Here is a 20,443-nt window from a genome sequence, read left to right as displayed (position 1 = left end):
GTCCTGCCTTGGTGCCTCAAAGTGCTGGGATTACAGGCGTGAGCCACTGTGCTCGGCCTCTTTTGGTTTTGAGATAGGGTCTTGCTTTGTCACCCAGGCTGTAGTGTGGTGGTGTAATCACAGCTCACTGCAGCCTCAAACTCCGGAGCTCAAACAATCCTCCTGTCTTGGCCTCCCAAATACAGTGATTATAGGCATAAGCCACCACCCTTACTAGGAATTTGTTTTAAAATGGATTTACTTTAACCCTGAACAGCAGCTATAAAATAGTTAGCAGAAAACTGGTATGAAAATGTAAGTTTCGGCCGGGCGCAGTGGCTCAAGCCTGTAATCCCAGCACTTTGGGAGGCCGAGACGGGCGGATCACGAGGTCAGGAGATCGAGACCATCCTGGCTAACACAGTGAAACCCTGTCTCTACTAAAAAAAAAAAAACAAAAAACTAGCCGGGCGAGGTGGCGGGCGCCTGTAGTCCCAGCTACTCGGGAGGCTGAGGTAGGAGAATGGCGTAAATCCGGGAGGCGGAGCTTGCAGTGAGCTGAGATCTGGCCACTGCACTCCAGCCTGGGCCACAGAGCGAGACTCTGCCTCAAAAAAAAAAAAAAAAAAAAAAAAAAGAAAAAAGAAAATGTAAGTTTCATGGGAATTTATCTTTTTTTTTTTTTTTTTGAGATGGAGTCCTGCTCTGTTGCCCAGGCTGCAGTAGAGTGGTACGATCTTGGCTCACTGCAACCTCCAACTCCCGGGTTCGAGTGATTCTCCTGCCTCAGCTTCCTGAGTACCTGGGACTACAGGTGCACACCACCACACCTGGCTAATTTTTGTATTTTTAGTAGAGAGGGGTTTCACCATGTTGTCCAGGGTGTTCTCGAACTCTTGACCTCAGGTAATCCACCCACCTCGGCCTCCCAAAGTGCTGGGATTACAGGCGTGAGTCACCATGCCCACATGGGAATTTATCTTATATAGAGGACAAACTTTGCCCCAGAAACATGCCATGTAAGAAGACAAGGATACATTTATGTTTTTTTGTACAAGAAAACATTTCAGAACAAAATAAGTAGTCTCTTAAACTATATTCCTATAAAAACACAGACATGTGAGCAGAGAGCAAAGTGATTGATCCTTGTGGGTGCAGAGACCCCTTTAGAAGAGGAAAACAGCTGGGAGGCCGAGGCGGACGGATCACCTGAGGTCGGGAGTTCAAGGCTAGCCTGACCAACATGGAGAAACCCCGTCTCTACTGAAAATACAAAATTAGCCGGGTACGGTGGCACATGCCTGTAATCCCAGCTACTCAGCAGGCTGAGGCAGGAGAATCACTTGAACCTGGGAGGTGGAGTTTGTGGTGAGCCGAGGTTATGCCGTTGCACTCCAGCCTGGGCGACAAGCGAAACTCTGTCTTAAAAAAAAAAAGAAGAAGAGGAAAACAGAAGAAATGATACTTTGAAAGCCCTTGATATAAAGGAGCATGTGTGGGTGATTGAAGAGTATGGGGGATGATGGTGCTGTGGTTCCTTGTGTGTTAGGTTATATCTCCTTCCTTCCTTCCTTCCTTCCTTCCTTCCTTCCTTCCTTCCTTCCTTCCTTCCTCCCTCCCTCCCTCCGTCCTTTCCTTCCTTCCTTCCTTCCTTCCTTCCTTCCTTCCTTCCTTCCTTCCTTCCTTCCTTCCTTCCTTCCTTCCTTCCTTCCTTCCTTCTTTCCTTTTTTTTTTGATGGAGCCTCTCCTGCCCACGCTGGACTGCAGTGGTGTGATCTCGGCTCACTGTAACCTCTGCCTCGTGGTTCAAGATATTTTCATGCCTCAGCCTCCCGAGTAGCTGGGATTACAGGTGCGCACCACCACGCCTGGCTAATTTTTGTATTTTTAGTATGGATGGGGTTTCACCATGTTGGCCAGGCTGGTCTTGAACTCCTGACCTCAGGTGTTCTGTCTGCCTCAGCCTCCCAAAATGTTGGGATTACAGGCATGAGCCACCTTGCTTGGCTGGTTCTCTCTAGTTTCAATGAGAACTGAATGGTCCCTACGATGGGTGATGGAGCAGTCTTTTAAAGATGATTGTATTATTTATAATCTTGGTCCTAAATTAGAAAAATGAAAAAAGTCTTCATAGAAGTCACAGGCAGGCCAGGCATGGTGGCTCATTCTTATAATTCCAGTGCTTTGGGAGGCTGAGGTGGGAGGATCGCTTGAGGCCAGGAGAGACCAGCCTGGGCAACATAGTGAGATTCTGTCTCTTAAAAAAAAAAAAAAAAAAAAAAAAGCCAGGCATGATGGTGAGTGCTCACAGTCCTAGCTACTCAGGAGGCTGAGGTAGGAGGATCACTTGAGCCCAGAAGTTCAAGGTGGCAGTGAGCTAGGATTGCCCCACTGGACTACAGCCTAGATGACAGGGTGACATCCTGTCTCAAAAAAGGAAAGGAAAGGAGGGGAGGGGAGGATAAAAGGACCACAGACCTAACTGTCTCTGTTGTTAAGAATCAATGTTTGGCCAGGCGCGGTGGCTCACGCCTATAATACTAGCACTTTGGGAGGCCGAGGCAGGTGGATCACTTGAGGTCAGGAGTGTGAGACCAGCCTGGCCAACATGGCAAAACCCTGTTTCTACTAAAAATACAAAAATTAGCTGGGCATGGTGGTGGGCGCCTGTAATCTCAGCTACTCGGGAGGCTGAGGCAGGAGGGTCGTTTGAACCTGGGAGGCGGAGGTTGCAGTGAGCCAGGATTGCACCACTGCACTGCACTCCAGCCTGGGCAACAGAAGGAGACCCTGTCTAAAAAAAAAAAAAAAAAAAGAAACAATGTTCATCATCTTATTTCCAGAGTCATTGCCGCATCCTACGATAAGACTGTGAGGGCCTGGGACCTGGAGACAGGCAAGCTGCTGGTACGTATGCCTGCCCAGTGGGCACGTTGCAGATTGACCAAGCCTCAGGCAGCTTTGGGTTGGACCCTGGGTAGGGGGAGGTGATAGAACTCCATTCTTCTAGGAAGGAAGCGTGTTCCTGGGGATGGAAGGTACAGATGTGAACTGCACCCCACAACAGCCATTGCTTGTAAAAAGTCTGGAGGGTGAGAGGGCGGGCACTGGAGGAGGAAGACTCCTGGAGGAGGCAGATGGAACCAAGGCTTCTGCTTGAAAGATGGGACGCATTTGGATACACAGAAAGAAGCCAGAATGGGGGGTGGGATGTGGGGGCTGGTATTCCGGGCTCCCCGGTAAGATGTTTGGATTTGATTAGGGAGGAAGTGGGGCTGAGGCCATGGGACAAAGGCCATGTGCCCCCAAGAACCAGGGTTCTGGCCCTTACCAGTCTGTTCTCTTTATATCTTGGAGGGGGCCGCTCTCCATCCATCCCACAGGGCCAAGACTCCCACTTGGCCCTGCACCCGCCCCAGGCAGCCTCAGCCCTGCTCAGGGGCCTCCTCGGGGTCTCCTGCCCCACCCCTGCGGTCCCTCCCGCTCAGCTCCTGCAGGCCTTTCCTCTCCCTTCCTCCTTCCTTTCCTTAAAAAAACAACCTTTCGGCCGGGCGCGGTGGCTCAAGCCTGTAATCCCAGCACTTTGGGAGGCCGAGACAAGCGGATCACGAGGTCAGGAGATCGAGACCATCCTGGCTAACACGGTGAAACCCTGTCTCTACTAAAATATACAAAAAAAAAAAAAAAAAAAAAAAAAAACCAAAAAACTAGCTGGGTGAGGTGGCAGGCGCCTGTAGTCCCAGCTACCCGGGAGGCTGAGGCAGGAGAATGGCTTAAACCTGGGAGGCGGAGCTTGCAGTGAGCTGAGATCCGGCCACTGCACTCCAGCCTGGGCAACAGAAAAAAAAAAAAAACAACCTTTCTTGTTAGTGCAAAGGTCAGTTTATATTCATTGTAAACATTTTTAGAAAGACAAGATAAGCCAAGTTTTTATTTTATGATGATGATGACGACGATTTTTAGAGACAGGGTCTTGCAAACTCTGTCACCCAGGCTGGAGTGCAGTGGTGCCATCGTAGCTCACTGCAGCTTCAAACTCAGATGATCCTCCCGCCACAGCCTCCCAAGTAGCTGGGACTACAGGCGAGCACAACCACACCTGGCTAATGATTTACTTTTGTAGAGATCTTGCATGTTGCCCAGGCTGGTCTCAGGCTCCTGGTCTCAAGCGATCTTCCAGCACCGGGTTTACAGGTGCGACGCACCACACCTGGCTTAAAACAACCTTTTGACTGTTGGCTCATTTCAGTGGAAGGTCAGGTATGACACCTTCATCGTCTCCTGTAAGTTTTCTCCTGATGGTAAATACGTAGTCTCAGGCTTCGACGTGGATCATGGAATCTGCATAATGGACGCTGAGAACATCACCACTGTTTCCGTCATCAAAGGTGAGGGTGTGCGGCTCCCTGACTCTTTAGTCTGCCATAGGAATAGCCACTTGTCACTGACTGACAGTGACCTTCCATTGCGTTATTTGGTGAAACCGTAATGGTATGAAGCACGTCATTAAAGCTGGGACACTAGGCTAGGTGCGGTGGCTGGGATTACACCTGTAATCCCAGCACTTTGAGAGGTTGCTTGAGCCCAGGAGTTTGAGACCAGCCTGGGTAACAGCGTGAAACCCTGTCCCTACCAAAAACAATACAAAAATTAGCCAGGTGTGATGGCATACACCTATAGTCCCAGCTGCTTGGGAGGCTGAAGTGGGAGGATCACTTGAGCCCAGAGGTGGACAATGTAATGAACTGAGATTGAGCCACTGGACTCTAGCCTGGGAGACAGAGTGAGACTCCATCTCAAACCAAAAAACAAAAAACAACCCAAAAAACACCCCAAAACTGATCCTCTTCAGTTAATGCTTTTCCATTCATTCAGTCTTGTGCTTTTAACAAACGACACAATGTTTGACTCCAACCTCATGTGGTCATTGAAGCCTAATCTTTTATTGAATGGAGGCTCAGCCTTCTTAATATTTTTACCTGTTTTTTTCTTTTTTTTTTCTTTTTGTAGAGACAGGGTCTCGCTACGTGGCCCAGGCTGATGTCAAACTCCTGGCCTCGAGTGGGCATGAGCCACTGCGCCCGGCCTAGTTTTAAAATATAGGAATAGTAGTAATTGTCATATGACAGTTACTACTATAGGGGCTGCTGGGTGAAGGATATGGCTGATCTCTCTGTTTTTCCTTACACCTCCATGTGAGTTTACAATTATCTTAAAATTAAAGTTAAAAAAATGTGTAATCATTGTAAAGACATTCATTATGCGCTGGGCGCGGTGGCTTACGCCTGTAATCCCAGCACTTTGGGAGGCCAAGGCGGGTGGATCACCTGAGCTCAAAAGTTCGAGACCAGCCTGGCCAACATGGTATAACCCCATCTCTACTAAAAATACAAAAATTAGCTGGGCATGGTGGCGGGTGCCTGTAATCCCAGCTACTCAGGAGGCTGAGGTTGAATTGTTGGAACCCAGGAGGCGGAGGTTGCAGTGAACTGAGATTGCACCACTGTGCTCCAGCCCAGGCGACAGAGCAAAACTCTGTCTCAAAAATTTAAAAAAAAATCGTTCATTATGTAAAGAAAAAACCAAAAGGCTGCTGTGTCTGTCCTGTCTCCTCCCCAGAGGCACCTGTTATGAACCATACGTGGCCTTCCTGAACCGTGTGTGTGTCCCTGTGCGTACACATTTGCACACACAACACTGCTTCTCGTATGTGCTTTGTGTTTCTTTTTAACGATGTGGCACTATGCCATGTACACTGCCCCACAGCCTCCCTAGTAGCCTCTAATAGCCCACCTGACACTATGTCCCCACCATGCTTCAGACTCCAGCTTTGCCCCACACTGCTCCATGATCCAGCCCAGGCCTTTGCAGGCACTGTTCCTTCTTTCTAGAGTGCTCTTCCATTTCTGCTTCCCTCGCTGACTTTTTGGGCCCTTCCTGGACCCCTCGGGGTGGCCAGGCTTCTGTTGTCTGGGCCTTGGTGGCCAGTGCACTCATCTCATGACCCGTGGCATGTGGCAGGTCATTGCCTGCTCCGGGGTGTCTCCTCCATCAGGCTGGGAGCTCTGTAGGGGCAGGGAACAGGCCAGGTGTGCTCCCGGTTCAAAGCCTGGGACATAGTAGTCACTCAGGAATGTTTGTGCAGGTGTGTAGCTCCTCATGAAAACTGGAATTGTGTTTTGTAATCTTGTCGCTAGCTGGGGAAGTCGTGGGAGTCCTCCAGCCCAGCATGTGGAAGGCGTGATCTCGAGTCCCTTTCTTCTGTGTTCTGCAGATCATCACACAAGGTCCATCACGTCATGCTGCTTTGACCCCGACAGCCAGAGGGTGGCTTCTGTCTCATTGGACAGGTGCATCAAGATCTGGGACGTTACATCCCAGGCCACGCTGCTCACCATCACCAAGTGAGTTGGACCCCAGGAGGTCAGAAGGGAGTTTGGACAGGGCGTCCCCATTCATGCCCTCCTGGATTCCACACAAGCCAGCATCCATGTGGACACGTCTGTAGCTTGGTCATGGGTGCTCCGAGAAGGTTGGGGACAGGCAGGCGGGAGGGAGCCATCAGCTGCAGCCTGTGGGCTTGGCTGGGCCTCAGATGCATTTGTTTCAATGTGAGCCACTAGTAGAAACCATTGTGCAGAGAATCCCACAAAATGTGAAGTTCCAGCATCTCCTGTAAAATGGGAAGGTCTGGCTGGGCGTGTGGCTCATGGCTGTAATCCCAGAGCTTTGGGAGGCCAAAGTGGGAGGATCACTTCAGGCCAGGAGTTCAACACCAGCCTGGGCAATGTCATGAGACCTCATCTCTGCAAAAAATTTAAACATTAGCTGGGTGTGGTGTCACACACCTGTAGTCCCAGCTACTCATGAGGCTGAGGCTGGAGGATTGCTTGAGCCCAGGAGTTTGAGGCTGCTGTGAGCTATGATTGCACCACTTCACCCCAGCCTGGACAATGAAGTAAGACCCTGTCTAAAAAAATAAATAGGCCGGGCGTGGTGGCTCACACCTGTAATCCCAGCACTTTGGGAGGCCTAGGTGGGAGGATCACGAGGTCAGCAGATCGAGACCCTCCTGGCTAACACGGTGAAAACCCATCTCTACTAAAAATATAAAAAATTAGCCGGGCGAGGTGGCGGGCACCTGTAGTCCCAGCTACTCAGGAGGCTCAGGCAGGAGAATGGTGTGAACCTGGAAATCGGAGGTTGCAGTGAGCCGAGATCGCACCACTGCACTCTAGTCTGGGTGACAGAGCGAGACTCTGTCTCAAAAAATAAAATAAAATAAATAAATAAATAAATAAATAAATAAAATGAATTAAGTCATTTTGGAGATACTACATTATCATTTAAAAAAATTTTGGGCCGGGTGCGGGGGCTTATGGCTGTAATCCCAGCACTTTGGGAGGCCGAGAGGGGCGGATCATCTGAGGTCAGGAGTTCGAGAGCAGCCTGGCCAACATGATGAAACCTTGTCTCTACTTAAAATACAAAATTTAGCTGGGCGTGGTGGCGGGTACCTGTAATCCCAGCTATTCAGGAGGCTGAGGCAGGAGAATCGCTTGAACCTAGGAGGAGGAGGTTGCAGTGAGCCAAGATTGTGCCACTGCACTCCAGCCTAGGTGACAGAGTGAGACTCTTGTCTCAAAAAAAAAAAAAAAAAAAAAAAAAATATATATATATATATGCAACATAAAACATGACATTTTAACCATTTGTAAGTGTGCAATTCTCTGGCATTCATTACATTCACAGTGTTGTGCAACTATCACCACTATTTATTTCCAAAATGATTTCATCATCTCAGACAGAAGCTCTTACCCGTTAAGCAATAACTGCCCATTGCCCATGCCCCCAGCCCTGGGTAATGTTTATTCTACTTTCTGTCTCTATGAATTTGCCTATTTTAGATATTTCATATAAGTAGAATCATACATTATTTGTCCTCTTGTGATGGGGTTATTTCACTTAAACTAATGTCCTCAAGGTTCATCTGTGTTGTAGCCTGCATTGGAACATCAGAACTTCATTCCTGTTTTTTTTTTTTTTTCTCCTTTGAGACTTAGTCTCTCTGTGTCGCCCAGGCTGGAGTGCAGCGGTGCCATCTCGGCTCACTGCAACCTCTGCCTCCTGGGTTCAAGTGATTTTCCTGCTTCAGCCTCCTGAGTAGCTGGGATTACAGGCGCCCACCACCATGCCTGGCTAATTTCTGTATTTTTAGTAGAGACGGGGTTTCACCATGTTGACCAGGCTGGTCTCAAACTCCTGGCCTCGGCCTCCCACAGTGCTGGGATTAAGAACTTCATTCTTTTTGATGACTGAATAGTACTTCATTATAGGTGTACACACTATATTTTGTTTATCTGTTCATCTGTTGATGAACACTTAGGCTGTTTCTACCTTTTAGTTATTGGGAATAATGCTGCCGTGAACACATGTACATGTAACTTTGAGTTCCTGCTTTCAATTCTTTTCATTTTATTTTATTTCTTTTGAGACAGGGTCTTGCTCTATTGCCCAGGCTGGAGTGCAGTGGTGTGATCATAGCTTACTGGAGCCTCGGATTCACGGGCTCAAGTGATCCTCTTGCCTCAACTTCCTGAGTAGCTGAGACTACAGGTGCACACCACTGTACCTGGCTAATTTTTAAGTTTTGTGTTTTTTTTTTTGTAGAGACAGGGTCTCATTATGTCTCCCAAGCTAGTCCTGAACTTTTGAACTCAAGTGATCCTCTCACTTTGGCCTCCCAAAGTTCTGGGATGACAGGTGTGAGCCGCTGCACCTGGCCTGTTTTTAATTCTTTACTCTGTATACCCAGGAGTGGAATTGTTGGATCATATGGTAATACTGTGCTTAGCTTTTTCAGGAATGGGGACCTTGCTTATTAATTTTGCACTGAGAACTGAAAATGATATAGCCTGACCGAGATTATGAATTTTTTAAATCCTCTAGCAAGACCAGCTATATCATTTGCAGTGGTGCAATCTCGGCTCACTGCAACCTCTGCCTCCCAGGTTCAAGCAATTCTCCTGCCTCACCCTCCTGAGTAGCTGGGACTATAGGCGCCTGCCCCCATGCCCAGCTAACTTTTGTATTTTTAATAGAGACAGGGTTTCACCGTATTGGCCAGGCTGGTCTTAAACTCCTGACCTTGTGATCCGCCCGCCTCGGCCTCCCAAAGTGCTGGGATTACAGGTGTGAGCCACTGTGCCTGGCGACACTGTGGTTTTCATTTACACTCTCATTCATATTGTTTTTCTCCTATAGGTAAAAAGTCATTTCTCTCTTGCTGCTCTCAAGATATTTTTGTTGTTGTTAGTTTTCAGATGTGTAATTATGTGTCTGGGTATAGATTTCTTTGGATTTATCTTGTTGGGTTTTACTCAGATTCTTGAATCTGTAAGTTTATATATTTTGCCAAATTTGGTAAAATTTCAGCCATTTAAAAAAATCACTTAAGAAGTTGACTCTGTCTTGTCCAGAACTGTACGTGCAGCATAGCCATTTTCACCAAACCTCTGTACAGGTGAAATGGCCTTCTGTGAGAAGTGGGATTTATGTGAGATGAGAGTCCATAGAGATACCTCTGGTTTATTTATTTTATTTTATTTTATTTTATTTTATTTTATTTTTTTGAGACGAAGTCTCACTTTTGTCTCCCAGACTGGACTGCAATGGCACGATCTCGGCTCACTGCAGCCTCCATCTCTTGACAGACCACGGGTTCAAGTGATTCTTTTGCCTCAGCCACCCGAGTAGCTGAGATTACAGGCGCCCACCACCAGGCCCAGCTTATTTTTGTATTTTTAGTAGAGATGGGGTGTCACCATGTTGGCCACGCTGGTCTCGAACTCCTGACCTCAGGTGATCTGCCTGCCTCGGCCTCCCAAAGTGTTGGGATTACAGGTGTAAGCCACCACGCCCGGCCTTTTTATTTAAAAATTGCTATGTCTTTTTTTTTTTTTTTTACTTTAAGTTCTGGGATACATGTGCAGAATGTGCAGGTTTGTTACATAGGTATACATGTGCCATGGTGGTTTGCTGCACCTATCAACCGTCATCTAGGTTTTAAGCCCCACATGCATTAGGTATTTGTCCTATGCTCTCCCTCCCCCGCTTGCCCCCGACCTCCTGGCAGGCCTCAGTGTGTGATGTTCCCCTCCCTGTGTCCACGTGTTCTCACTGTTCAACTCCCACTTATGAATGAGAACATGTGGTGTTTGGTCTTCTGTTCCTGTGTTAGTTTGCTGAGAATGATGTCCCTGCAAAGGACATGATTTCGTTCCTTTTTATGGCTGCATAGTATTCCATGTGTGTATATACCACATTTTCTTTATCCAGTCTATCATTGATGGGCATTTGGGTTGATACCAAGTCTTTGCTATTGTGAATAATGCTGCAATAAACACACGTGTGCATGTGTCTTTATAGTAGAGTGATTTATAATCCTTTGGGTATACCTCTGGTTTAAACCTCAATGACAATGTCTGGCTTCTGGCAGAGCTTGCAGTCAACCTCCATGATACGCCAGCATGGTTCTTACCTCACCAGGCACTGGGAATTGGTGAGGTTTATCCTGGATGCCCCTGCGAAGTTGACATTTCTTCTCCTTTGGCCTTGTTCAGTTTGTGCATTTCAAAGAACCAAAATGGGTTCCAAAACTCTGACCTGAGCTGTAGAAAATCATTTCGCTCAACCTTTTCTTCAGGTCAAATGATTGATTTTATGATCCAGGTTACTCAGAGAAAACTCTGCTTACAAGAGGAGGTGTGAATCACAGGAGAAAGACATTGAGGGTTACAAACAAAAAGTGGCAAAATACAGACAGGCTTTTTATTATTATTATTTTTCTGAAAAAGAAGATGCTTAAAAATGGGAATGAATAATCCCATGGTTTTTGTTTTTTGTTTTTTGTTTTTTTTCCTGAGATAGAGTCTTGCTCTGTTGTCCAGGCTGGAGTGCAATGGCACAATCTTGGCTCACTGCAACCTCCACCTCCTGGGTTCAAGTGATTCTCCTGCCTCAGCCTCCAGAGGAGCTGGGACTACCGGAACGTGCTACCATGCCCAGCTAATTTTCATATTTTTTGTAGAAATGAGGTCTTGCTATGTAGCCCAGGTTGCTGTCAAAATCCTGGGCTCAAGCAATCCTTCCACCTAGGCCTCCCAAAGCAATGGGATTACAGGCATGAGCCATCGCACCCAGCCAAATAACCCAAAATTGTATTAATTAAATATACAACACTGAAATATACTTGAATAGCACTGAAGACAAATGAGGATACAAGCAAGAAAAAGGGAGAGTGAATAGTTGGGGTGGAGAAGCAGAGGAGTAAGGAAGAGAGGGGTGGAACAGGGGGAGACCATGCCTGACATTGTCGGGGGAAAGATGGGGAGCAGGAGAGAGCCTCTGTGTAAGCACGATCCAGCACCAAGTCCCAAAAGCTGCCTGTCAATCAGCCGCTCCTGACACCAGCTGCTTTTCCCTCCAGCGCCAAGGGAATACTGCAGAATCTTCTCAAACGAGGGCAATTTGTGCCCCAGTGGACATTTGACAATGTCTGGACACGTGTTTTGTGGTCACAACTGGATGTGGGGGTTCCTGGCATCTAGTGAGGACAGGGATGCTGCTCCACCTCCTGCAGAACATAGGACGGCCCCCACAACTCAGTAACCCAGCACAAAATGTCCACCTTGGTGTGGTTGGCCGGGTGCCGTGGCTCACGCCTGTAATCACAGTTCAACTTTGGGAGGCCAAAGCAGGTGGATCACTGGAGCCCAGGAGTTTGAGAGCAGCCTTTGTAACAGAGCGAAACACTGTCTCTATTATTATTTTTCTAAAAATTGGTGCGGTTGAGAAACGCTGGAACAGTGTGACAGGCTGAGCAATTCATATCTGGACCACGGTAGGCAGCGATCGAAGGCAAGATGAACATGAGCTCACAGGAGATGCTGACTGACCCCCGCTTAGGTATGTCTTCAGGTCCTTCAGGAGCAAAGCACTAATGTGTGCACCTCACCATCTGTGTTTCAGGGCACATTCCAATGCAATCTCAAACTGCTGTTTTACCTTCAGTGGCCATTTCCTGTGTACAAGCTCCTGGGATAAAAACTTAAAAATATGGAACGTCCACACAGGGGAGTTTCGAAACCGCGGAGCCTGTGTGACCCTGATGCAGGGCCACGAAGGTTCCGTCAGTTCCTGTCACTTTGCCAGAGACAGTGAGTAATTAACACACAGAAGGCCTTCATTCCCATGGGAGTGCTGGGCAGAGTTCTCCATGTTCCGTTCAAATGGAGAAGTGATTTCCAATGATGCTGACAGGGAGGGCGGATTCTTCCCCACGAGAACAAAAAAGCCAAGAGGGAAGACCACAGGCACCAGTTTACAGTGGTAGAAACTCAGCTCAATGTGGCTTATGCAACCAAAGAAATTGATTAATCCTGTAATGGAAAACTCCAAGAGCAGGTCTGACTTCAGGCATCGATGGGACAAGAGAGTCAATGCTACTGGGAACCCAACTCTTCCACTCTGTCTCTCAACCTAGCTTCCCTGTGTATCAGTCTTTACCCCCAAGGAGGCAAAGATGGCCAGATGCGGTGGCTCATGCCTGTAATCCCAATGCTTTGGGAGGCTGAGGTGGGAGGATTGCTTGAAGCCAGGAGTTCAAGACCAGCCTGGGCAACATAGCAAGACCCTGTCTCTACAAAAAAACTAAAAAATTAGCTGGGTGTGGTGGTGCACACCTGTAGTCTCAGCTCTTCAAGAGGCTGAGGTGGGAGGATCACTTGAGCCCAGGAGTTTGAGACTGCAGTGAGCTGTGATTGTGCTACTGTACTCCAGCCTGGGCAACAGAGTGAGACCCTGTGTCTAAAAAAAAAAAAAAAAGTCCAGGCACAATGGCTCGTACCTGTAATCCCAGCACTTTGGGAGGCTGAGGTGGGCAGATCACCTGAGGTCAGGAGTTCAAGATCAGCCTGGCCAACATGGTGAAACACCATCTCTACTAAAAAATACAAAAATTAGCCAGGTGTGGTAGTGGGTGCCTGTAATCCCAGCTACTCAGGAGACTGAGGCAGGAGAATCACTTGAACCCGGGAGGCGGAGGCTACAGTGAGCCAAGATAGCACCACTGCACTCCAGCCTGGGTGACAGAGACTCTGTCTCAAAAAAAAAATATATATATATATGATTATATATTATAATTTATATATATATTATATATTTATATATTATATATTATATAATATATAATATATAATATATATTTATATATGTTATAAATATATATTATATATTTTTATCATATATAATTATATATAATTTTATTTTATATATTTTAATGTGTGTGTGTGTGTGTATGTATATATAAAATAAAAGAGGTAAAGAGGACCTCTAGTGGTCCAGCTCAGCCTGGTTCTAGCCCCTGGCAGTCCTGGAGAAACAGACCCTCTGTCTGATGGTGCCAGAACAAGTCCCAGGGAAGACTCCCATTGGCTCAGCTTGGGACACATGTCCATCTCTTAACGAATCACTTAGGGGGCAATGACAGCCTCTGATTGGCCAGGTCTGGGTGACTTGCCCACCTGCAGAGCTAGGGTTTGGGGTCAGAACCCCTGATGCAGAGGGACTAAGAGTAGGGAAGGAGTGTTTCCCCATAGGAAAGTGGGGAGCTGTTGCCAGATAAAGGGACATAGATGTGAATGGGGGCAGTGACAGGAAGCCACCGCAGCTAGCCAGCTCCAGGGAGGAAAGTGGGTGCTCTTGACACTCAGGAGCCAAACGTATGCTCCCCTCTCCTGGTGAGAAGCTCTGTGTGTCTGGGGGCCTCAGCTGGCACACATGCCATTGGGGCTTGGCTTGAGAAGTGCTAGGGTGTTTCTGGGCAACTTGCCCTCTTCAGCAGCACCCCTTGTCTAAGTCCCACTGTGAGACGCCCTGCCAGCTGCTGTCCTTGGCTTTACGGGGTTCAGAATCACATGCAGGTGAGCCAAAATCATGCCACTGTGCTCCTACACTCCAGCCTGGGTGACGGAGTGAGACTCTGTCTCAAAAAAAAAAAAAAAAAAAAAAAGAATCACATTCAGTCAATCATTATTATTCCAGATTCTGTATTTGTGAATTCACCTTCTTGCTGATATCTATTTGGAAACTTAAAGTCAACATTCATGGCACTTTCAAGGTCACTCACAGACGTGAAAAGCAGCAAAAAATCTAAGTCACCTCCCAGCTGAGGCTGGACAAGGCAACACTCTGCCTTCTTGTTTCACCTCCCAAGTGGTAAAATGTCCTTTATGTGGTCTGTTTAGTGCCACCGTTTGTTTGATTGTTTGTTTGTTTGTTTTGCTCCCTCTGTTGCCCAGGCTGGAGTGCAGTTGTGCGATCTTGGCTCACTGCAACCCCCGCCTCCTGGGTTCAAGTGATTCTCCTGTCTCAGCCTTCCAAGAAGGTGGGATTACAGGTGCACACTACCATGCCTGGCTAATTTTTGTGTTTTTAGTAGAGATGGGGTTTCACCATGTTGGCTAGGCTGGTCTTGAACGCCTGTCCTCATGTGATCTGCCTGCCTCCACCTCCCAAAGTGCTGGGATTAAAGACATGAGCCACCACACCCAGGCTTTCTTTTGTTTTTTTTTTTTTTGGTGATTTTCCTGTGTAAAATGGCTCCCTTGGCCATGTGTGGTGGCTCACAGATTGAATTTCAGTGCTGGGGAGGCTGAGGTGGGAGTATTGCTTGAGCCTAGGAGTTTGAGATCAGCCTGGGCAACATAGTGAGACCCCATCTCTACCAAAAAAAGAAATTTAGCTAGGTGTGCTGGCACCTGCTTGTAGTCCCAGCTACTGGGGAACTGAATTGGGAAGATCACTTGAGACCAGGAGTTTGAAGCTGCTATGAGCTAGGATTGCACCACTGCACTCTAGCTTGGGTGACAGAGCAAGACCTTGTCTCTAAACATAAATAAATAAATAATAAATAAAATGATCCCTAACCACAGTGCTGAAGTGCTGTTTACTGTTCCTAAGTGCAAGAGCGCTATGATGGGGAAAATGCGTGCATCCATTCATGCATGAGTTATAGCTGTTCGCTGTGAGTTCAATGTAAACAAATCAACAGTAGATATGCAATAAGGTGTCTTTAAACAGAAACACACATAAAACAAGGTTACGTACTGATCAACTGATGAGAATGTGACCAGAGGCTCACAGGAACCTGACCCTGTATTTCCCCTAGGAGTGATGGCTCAGTATTTGCTAATTTAGTGTCTGCAAAAACTGCAGAGGCCGCCAACCTTTGTGGCGCCAGGGACCGGTTTCACGGAAAACAACTTTTCCACAAATGGGAGGTGTGGTGGATGGTTTCGGGATGATCCAAGTGTATTTCATTTATTGTGCCCATTATTTTTATTATTATTACATTGTAATATACAGTGAACTACAAGTCACCATCATGTAGAATCAGTGGGAGCCCTGAGCTTGTTTTCCTGCAACTAGATGGTCCCATCCGGGGCTGATGGGAGACAGTGACAGATTCATCAGGCATTAGATTCTCATAAAGGGCGCACAGCCTAGATCCCTCGCATGTGCAGTTCACAATACGGTTCATGCTCCTGTGAGAATCAAATGCTGCAGCTGATCTGACCGGAGGCAGAGCTCAGATGGTAATATGAGCGATGGGGAGCGGCTGTAAATACAGATGAAGCTTTGGCTCACCTGCCCACCACTCACTGTCTGCTGTGTGGCCCAGCTCCCAACAGGCCACGGATTGGTACCAGTCTGTGGCCCAGGGGTTGGGGACACCTGTCATAGAACATAACTACTGTGAATGATGAGAATCAGCTGTAATTGGCTTGGGGTGATGGAGCCACCCCAGGAAGGGGTTTCAGTGTCATCAGAATAAGCTGAGGTGGCACCTTGCCAAGGCATCTTCAGCTGGCTTTGGGCTCACTTGGCTTAGAAATATGACCCCAATCTCCACCCTTTCATTTTCGGTTGCAGGCTCTTTTCTCATTTCTGGAGGATTTGATAGGACTGTGGCTATTTGGGACGTAGCAGAAGGCTACCGGAAGCTCTCCTTGAAGGTACATGTGGCCAGCATGAGATTGAGGATCTGAACTTCCCTCCTGAGTCCTTCCCATGCTCAGTGCTGGGTGCTGGGGATACAGCCGTGGGCGACACAGGTCTAGATGCCTCCGTGGGCTGATGAAGGACAGACAGGAAGCCAGCAAACACACCACCAACAGTGAGGAGTGAAATGGAGAAACCACAACAGGGTGACATGATGGTGACAGATGCGGGGGACCCATCCACACTGCACGGGCAGGGAGAGCTTCCCGGAGAAGGAGGTGTTTGAGCTGAGCACAGAAAGGACTGCATAAGTGGGGATCTTGAAGAAGAAGGGCAGTCCAAGCAGAAGGAACAGCTGATGCAAAAACCCTGAGGTGGGAGTGTGCAAGAACAGCAGAAGTTACTGTGCAGGGCCGGGCGCGGTGGCTCACGCCTGTAATTCCAGTACTTTGGGAGGCTGAGGTGGGTGGATCACCTGAGGTCAGGAGTTTGAGACCAGCCTGGCCAACATGGTGAAACCCCTGTCTTTACTAAAAATACAAAAATCAGCCGGGTGTGGTAGTGTGAACCTGTAGTCCCAGCTACTTGGGAGGTTGAGGTGGGAGGATCGTTTGAACCCGGGAGGCGGAGGTTGCAGTGGGCTGAGATTGTGCCATTGCACTCCAGCCTGGGTGATTAAGCGAGGCTGTGTCTCTAACAAAACAAAACAAACAAAAACCAGAAATGACCATGAAGAGCGACACATACCATAGTGAGGCATGCACAGAAAGCGTGGGGCTCCAAAATGGAGACGTCAACTGGATGCTCTGGGGTACAAGTGAGAGGAGCCCCAACTCAGAGTGGCTCTATGATAAGGGGATGTGTTATCCAACACAGCAAGAACCCACGATTGCCTCATGCTGTGCCCCGTTCCCCCAAGGGGCCCCGCATGCCAGGATTTCTGCACACTCCCTGGTTTCACGATCTCACTGTCACCTTTGGCTGTGAATGCGTGCATCCCTGATTCTTGGTCTTTCTGTCCCCAGGGACACAAAGTAGACATGTGTCCTCCAGCAGCCCATGTTCAGGTCCCTGGGGCTGGTCTAGCTGAGCTGTCTTCTCCTAGGACTTGGGGAGACAAAGCGAGTTTACTCACAGCAAATAAACAGTTTAAAATGGAATGTTAAACCTCTCTGTGCTTAAAGTCTCTCTGTCATCTGGGCACAGTGGCTCATGCCTGTAATCCCAGCACTTTGGGAGGCTGAGGCTGGAGGATCACTGGAAGTCAGGAGTTCGAGACCAGCCTGGCCAACATAGTGAAACCCTATATCTACTAAAAATACAAAAATTAGCCAGATGTGGTGATGCCCACCTGTAGCCCCAGCTACTTGGGAGGCTGAGGCATAAGAATCTCTAGAGCCTGGGAGGCAAGGCTGCAGTGAGCTGAGACTGCACCACTGGACTGCAGCCTGGGTGACAGAGCTGGTTGTTCTATTCTCTCTCCTCTTCTCTCCTCTCTGTTCTCCCATCCCCAAACTCCTGTCCTTTTATCACACTGAGCGGTTTAACCTTCTCTCTGATTCCTTTTTCTCTGACCACACGATGGCCTCACTTTCTGCCTCTTTCCGTAGGGGGAAGGCCAAAGAAGGACAGAGATGCTGGCATAAAGCCCAGCCATCATTCAGTGCCTGAGGCAGCAATAGCAGCTATCTGCTCTGAGCTCCTCTTTTTTTTGAGATGGAGTCTCTGCTGGAGTGCAGTGGCGCGATCTTGGCTCACTGCAACCTCTGCCTCCCGGGTTCACGCCATTCTCCTGCCTCAGCCTCCTGAGTAGCTGGGACTACAGGCGCCAGCCACCACACCTGGCTATACATATATATATATATATATATATATATATTTGTATTTTTTAGTAGAGACGGGGTTTCACCGTGTTAGCCAGGATGGTCTCGATCTCCTGACCTCGTGATCCGCCTGCCTCGGCCTCCCAAAGTGCTGGGATGACAGTCGTGAGGCACCGCGCCCGGCCTGCTCTGAGCTCCTATTTACCTAAAGAAAACATCCCACTCCTCCTCTGCTTAAGCCACAGTGGATCAAATTTGCAGTTATTGGAAGCCAAAAGCCCCTCGCTTACAGGGCTTCTGAGGGGTATTCCCTAGAACAAAGAACGCAAACGAAAACCTGAGACCAGCTGGGAATATAATATTTTCCCCCCAATCCTGCTAAACACCCGAGTACTATTTTAAAAAACCATACACAGTGGCACACAGATTTGTGGTCCCGGCTACTTGGGAGGCTGAGGCAGGAGAATCACTTGAGCCCAGGAGGTAGAGGCTGCGGTGAGCTATGATTGAGCTGCTATACTCCAGCCTGGGGGACAGAGTGAGACCCTGTCTCAAAATAAAAATAACTAACTAAATAAATATAGAGTGGGCAGGGCGTGGTGGCTCATGCCTGTAATTCCAGCACTGTGTGAGGATTAGGCGGGCAGATCACTTGAGGTCAGGAGTTCGAGACCAGCCTGGCCAACATGGTGAAACCCCGTCTCTACTAGAAATAGAAACATTAGCTGGGCATGGTGATGGGCACCTGTAATCCCAGCTACTTGGGAGGCCGAGGCTGGAGAATCGCTTGAGCCCAGGAGGTGAAGATTGCAGTGAGTGGAGATTGCGCCACTGCACTCCAGCCTGGGCGACAAGAGCAAAACTCTGTCTCAAAAACAAACCAAAAAAAGCCCCCAAAAAACAACAGCAAAAAAACATAGAATGTACATATATCCCACATCTTTATACTTTGTATTCCACCCTAAATGTTGTTGATGAAACCAAGGAAGTACAATGAGCTGCTCTGCTCTTTTTTTTGTTTGTTTGTTTGTTTTGGGACAGTCTCGCTCTGTCGCCCAGGCTGGAGTGCAGTGGCGTGATCATGACTCACTGCAGCCTCAACCTTCCCGGGCTCAGGTGACTCTCCCACTTTAGCCTCCTGAGTAGTGGGGATTACAGGGGCACGTCACACCATGCCCAGTTAATATTTTGTATTTTTAGTAGAGACAGGATTTCACTACGTTGCCCAGGCTGGTCTCAAACTCCTGGACTCAAGCGATCTGTCCACCTCAACCTCCCAAAGTGCTAGGATTACAGGCATGAGCCACTGTGCTCAGCCAGGAACTCTGAAATGTTAGCAACACTGGGTTCTTGACTCTGTTGTTTTTTTAGAATGGGACCTCACTCTGTTGCCCAGGCTAAAGTGCAGTGGTACAATCATGGCTCACTGAAGCTTCTACCTCCTGGGCTCAGGTGACCCTCCCGCCTCGGCTTCCCAAAGGGCAGGTTACAGGTGTGAGCCACCACACCCAGCTTGTTTTTGTTGTTCTTTCAAAATTATTTTCTCCAGGTTTTCATTAAAATTTGATATTTCTTCAGGGCCATAATGACTGGGTGATGGATGTTGCCATTAGCAACAACAAGAAATGGATCCTGTCTGCTTCCAAGGTAAAAGTGGCCAAGCTTACAATATCGATCACATTCGTCAGAATTGGTGATGGTGGAAGAGTTACTGCCAAGTATAAAATTCCTGGGTGGGTTCGGTGAGCTGTACCTGGCCGGGCCATAGTGTTCACGGAGCTGCCTGGGAATGTGGAGAGCATGTCCTTCCGTCTGCAAATGCAAGGAGTTTCCAGGTATTTCTGTGTCTGAACTGTTGACATTTGAACTTTGTTGGAAAAAGAGTCTGACTGGATCGGTGAGCAGTGGAGCCAATCGGGGGCTTGAAGGGAAAGCATTAGCGAATGGATAAGCCTTGGAGACCACCCAGCTACTTGGGAGACTGAGGTGGGAGGATGGCCTGAGCCTGGGAGGTCGAGGCTGCAGTGAGTCGTGATGGCATCACTGCACTCCAGCCTGGGCCAAACAATGAGACCCTGTCTAAAAACAAAAAGCTGGGTGTGGTGGCCGCTCATGTCTGCAATCCCAGCACTTTGGGAGGCCAAGGTAGGCAGATAGCTTGAGCTCAGGAATTTGAGACCAGCCTAGGCAATGTGGCGAAACCCTGTCTCTACAAAAAATTAGCCAGGCATAGTGATGTGAGCCTAGAGTCTCAGTTACTCCAGGCCCAGCTACTTGGGAGGCTGAGATGGGAGGAATGCTTCAGCTTAGGAGGCTGAGACTGCAGTGAGCTGTGACCATGCCATTATACTCCAGCCTGGGCGACAGAGTGAGACCCTGTCTCTTAAAAAAAAAAAAAGTATTGAATATTTAAACTTTTGGCTAGGCACGGTGGCTCATGCCTGTAATCCTAGCACTTTGGGAGGCAGAGGCGGGAGGTTCGCTTGAGCCCGGGGGTTTGGGACCAGCTTGGGCAACATGGTGAAACCCTGTCTCTACCAGAAATACAAAAAATTAGCTAGGAGTGGTGGTGCACACCT

General features: G+C 48.1%; 1 protein-coding gene across 2 annotated transcripts in view; it reads left to right on the top strand.

Moving 5' to 3' along the window:
* Positions 1 to 20,443, top strand: part of WDR88 (WD repeat domain 88) — a 43,315-nt gene that overhangs the window by 12,785 nt on the left and 10,087 nt on the right. Inside the window, exons 4-9 of one of the 2 annotated variants that reach the window (XM_073016671.1) lie at positions 2,823 to 2,886; positions 4,229 to 4,367; positions 6,254 to 6,383; positions 12,010 to 12,197; positions 15,973 to 16,055; positions 19,443 to 19,511. In XM_073016671.1, the coding sequence (XP_072872772.1) occupies positions 2,823 to 2,886; positions 4,229 to 4,367; positions 6,254 to 6,383; positions 12,010 to 12,197; positions 15,973 to 16,055; positions 19,443 to 19,511 (673 nt within the window). Of the gene's footprint in view, positions 1 to 2,822; positions 2,887 to 4,228; positions 4,368 to 6,253; positions 6,384 to 12,009; positions 12,198 to 15,972; positions 16,056 to 19,442; positions 19,512 to 20,443 lie in introns of those variants that run through there. The other variant, XR_012093202.1, reaches the window with a different exon arrangement.

The sequence above is a fragment of the Chlorocebus sabaeus genome, chromosome 6 (genome assembly GCF_047675955.1).
Source record: "Chlorocebus sabaeus isolate Y175 chromosome 6, mChlSab1.0.hap1, whole genome shotgun sequence".
In the NCBI taxonomy this organism is placed as follows: domain Eukaryota; kingdom Metazoa; phylum Chordata; class Mammalia; order Primates; family Cercopithecidae; genus Chlorocebus; species Chlorocebus sabaeus.
This window is presented reverse-complemented; position numbering and strand designations above follow the sequence as displayed.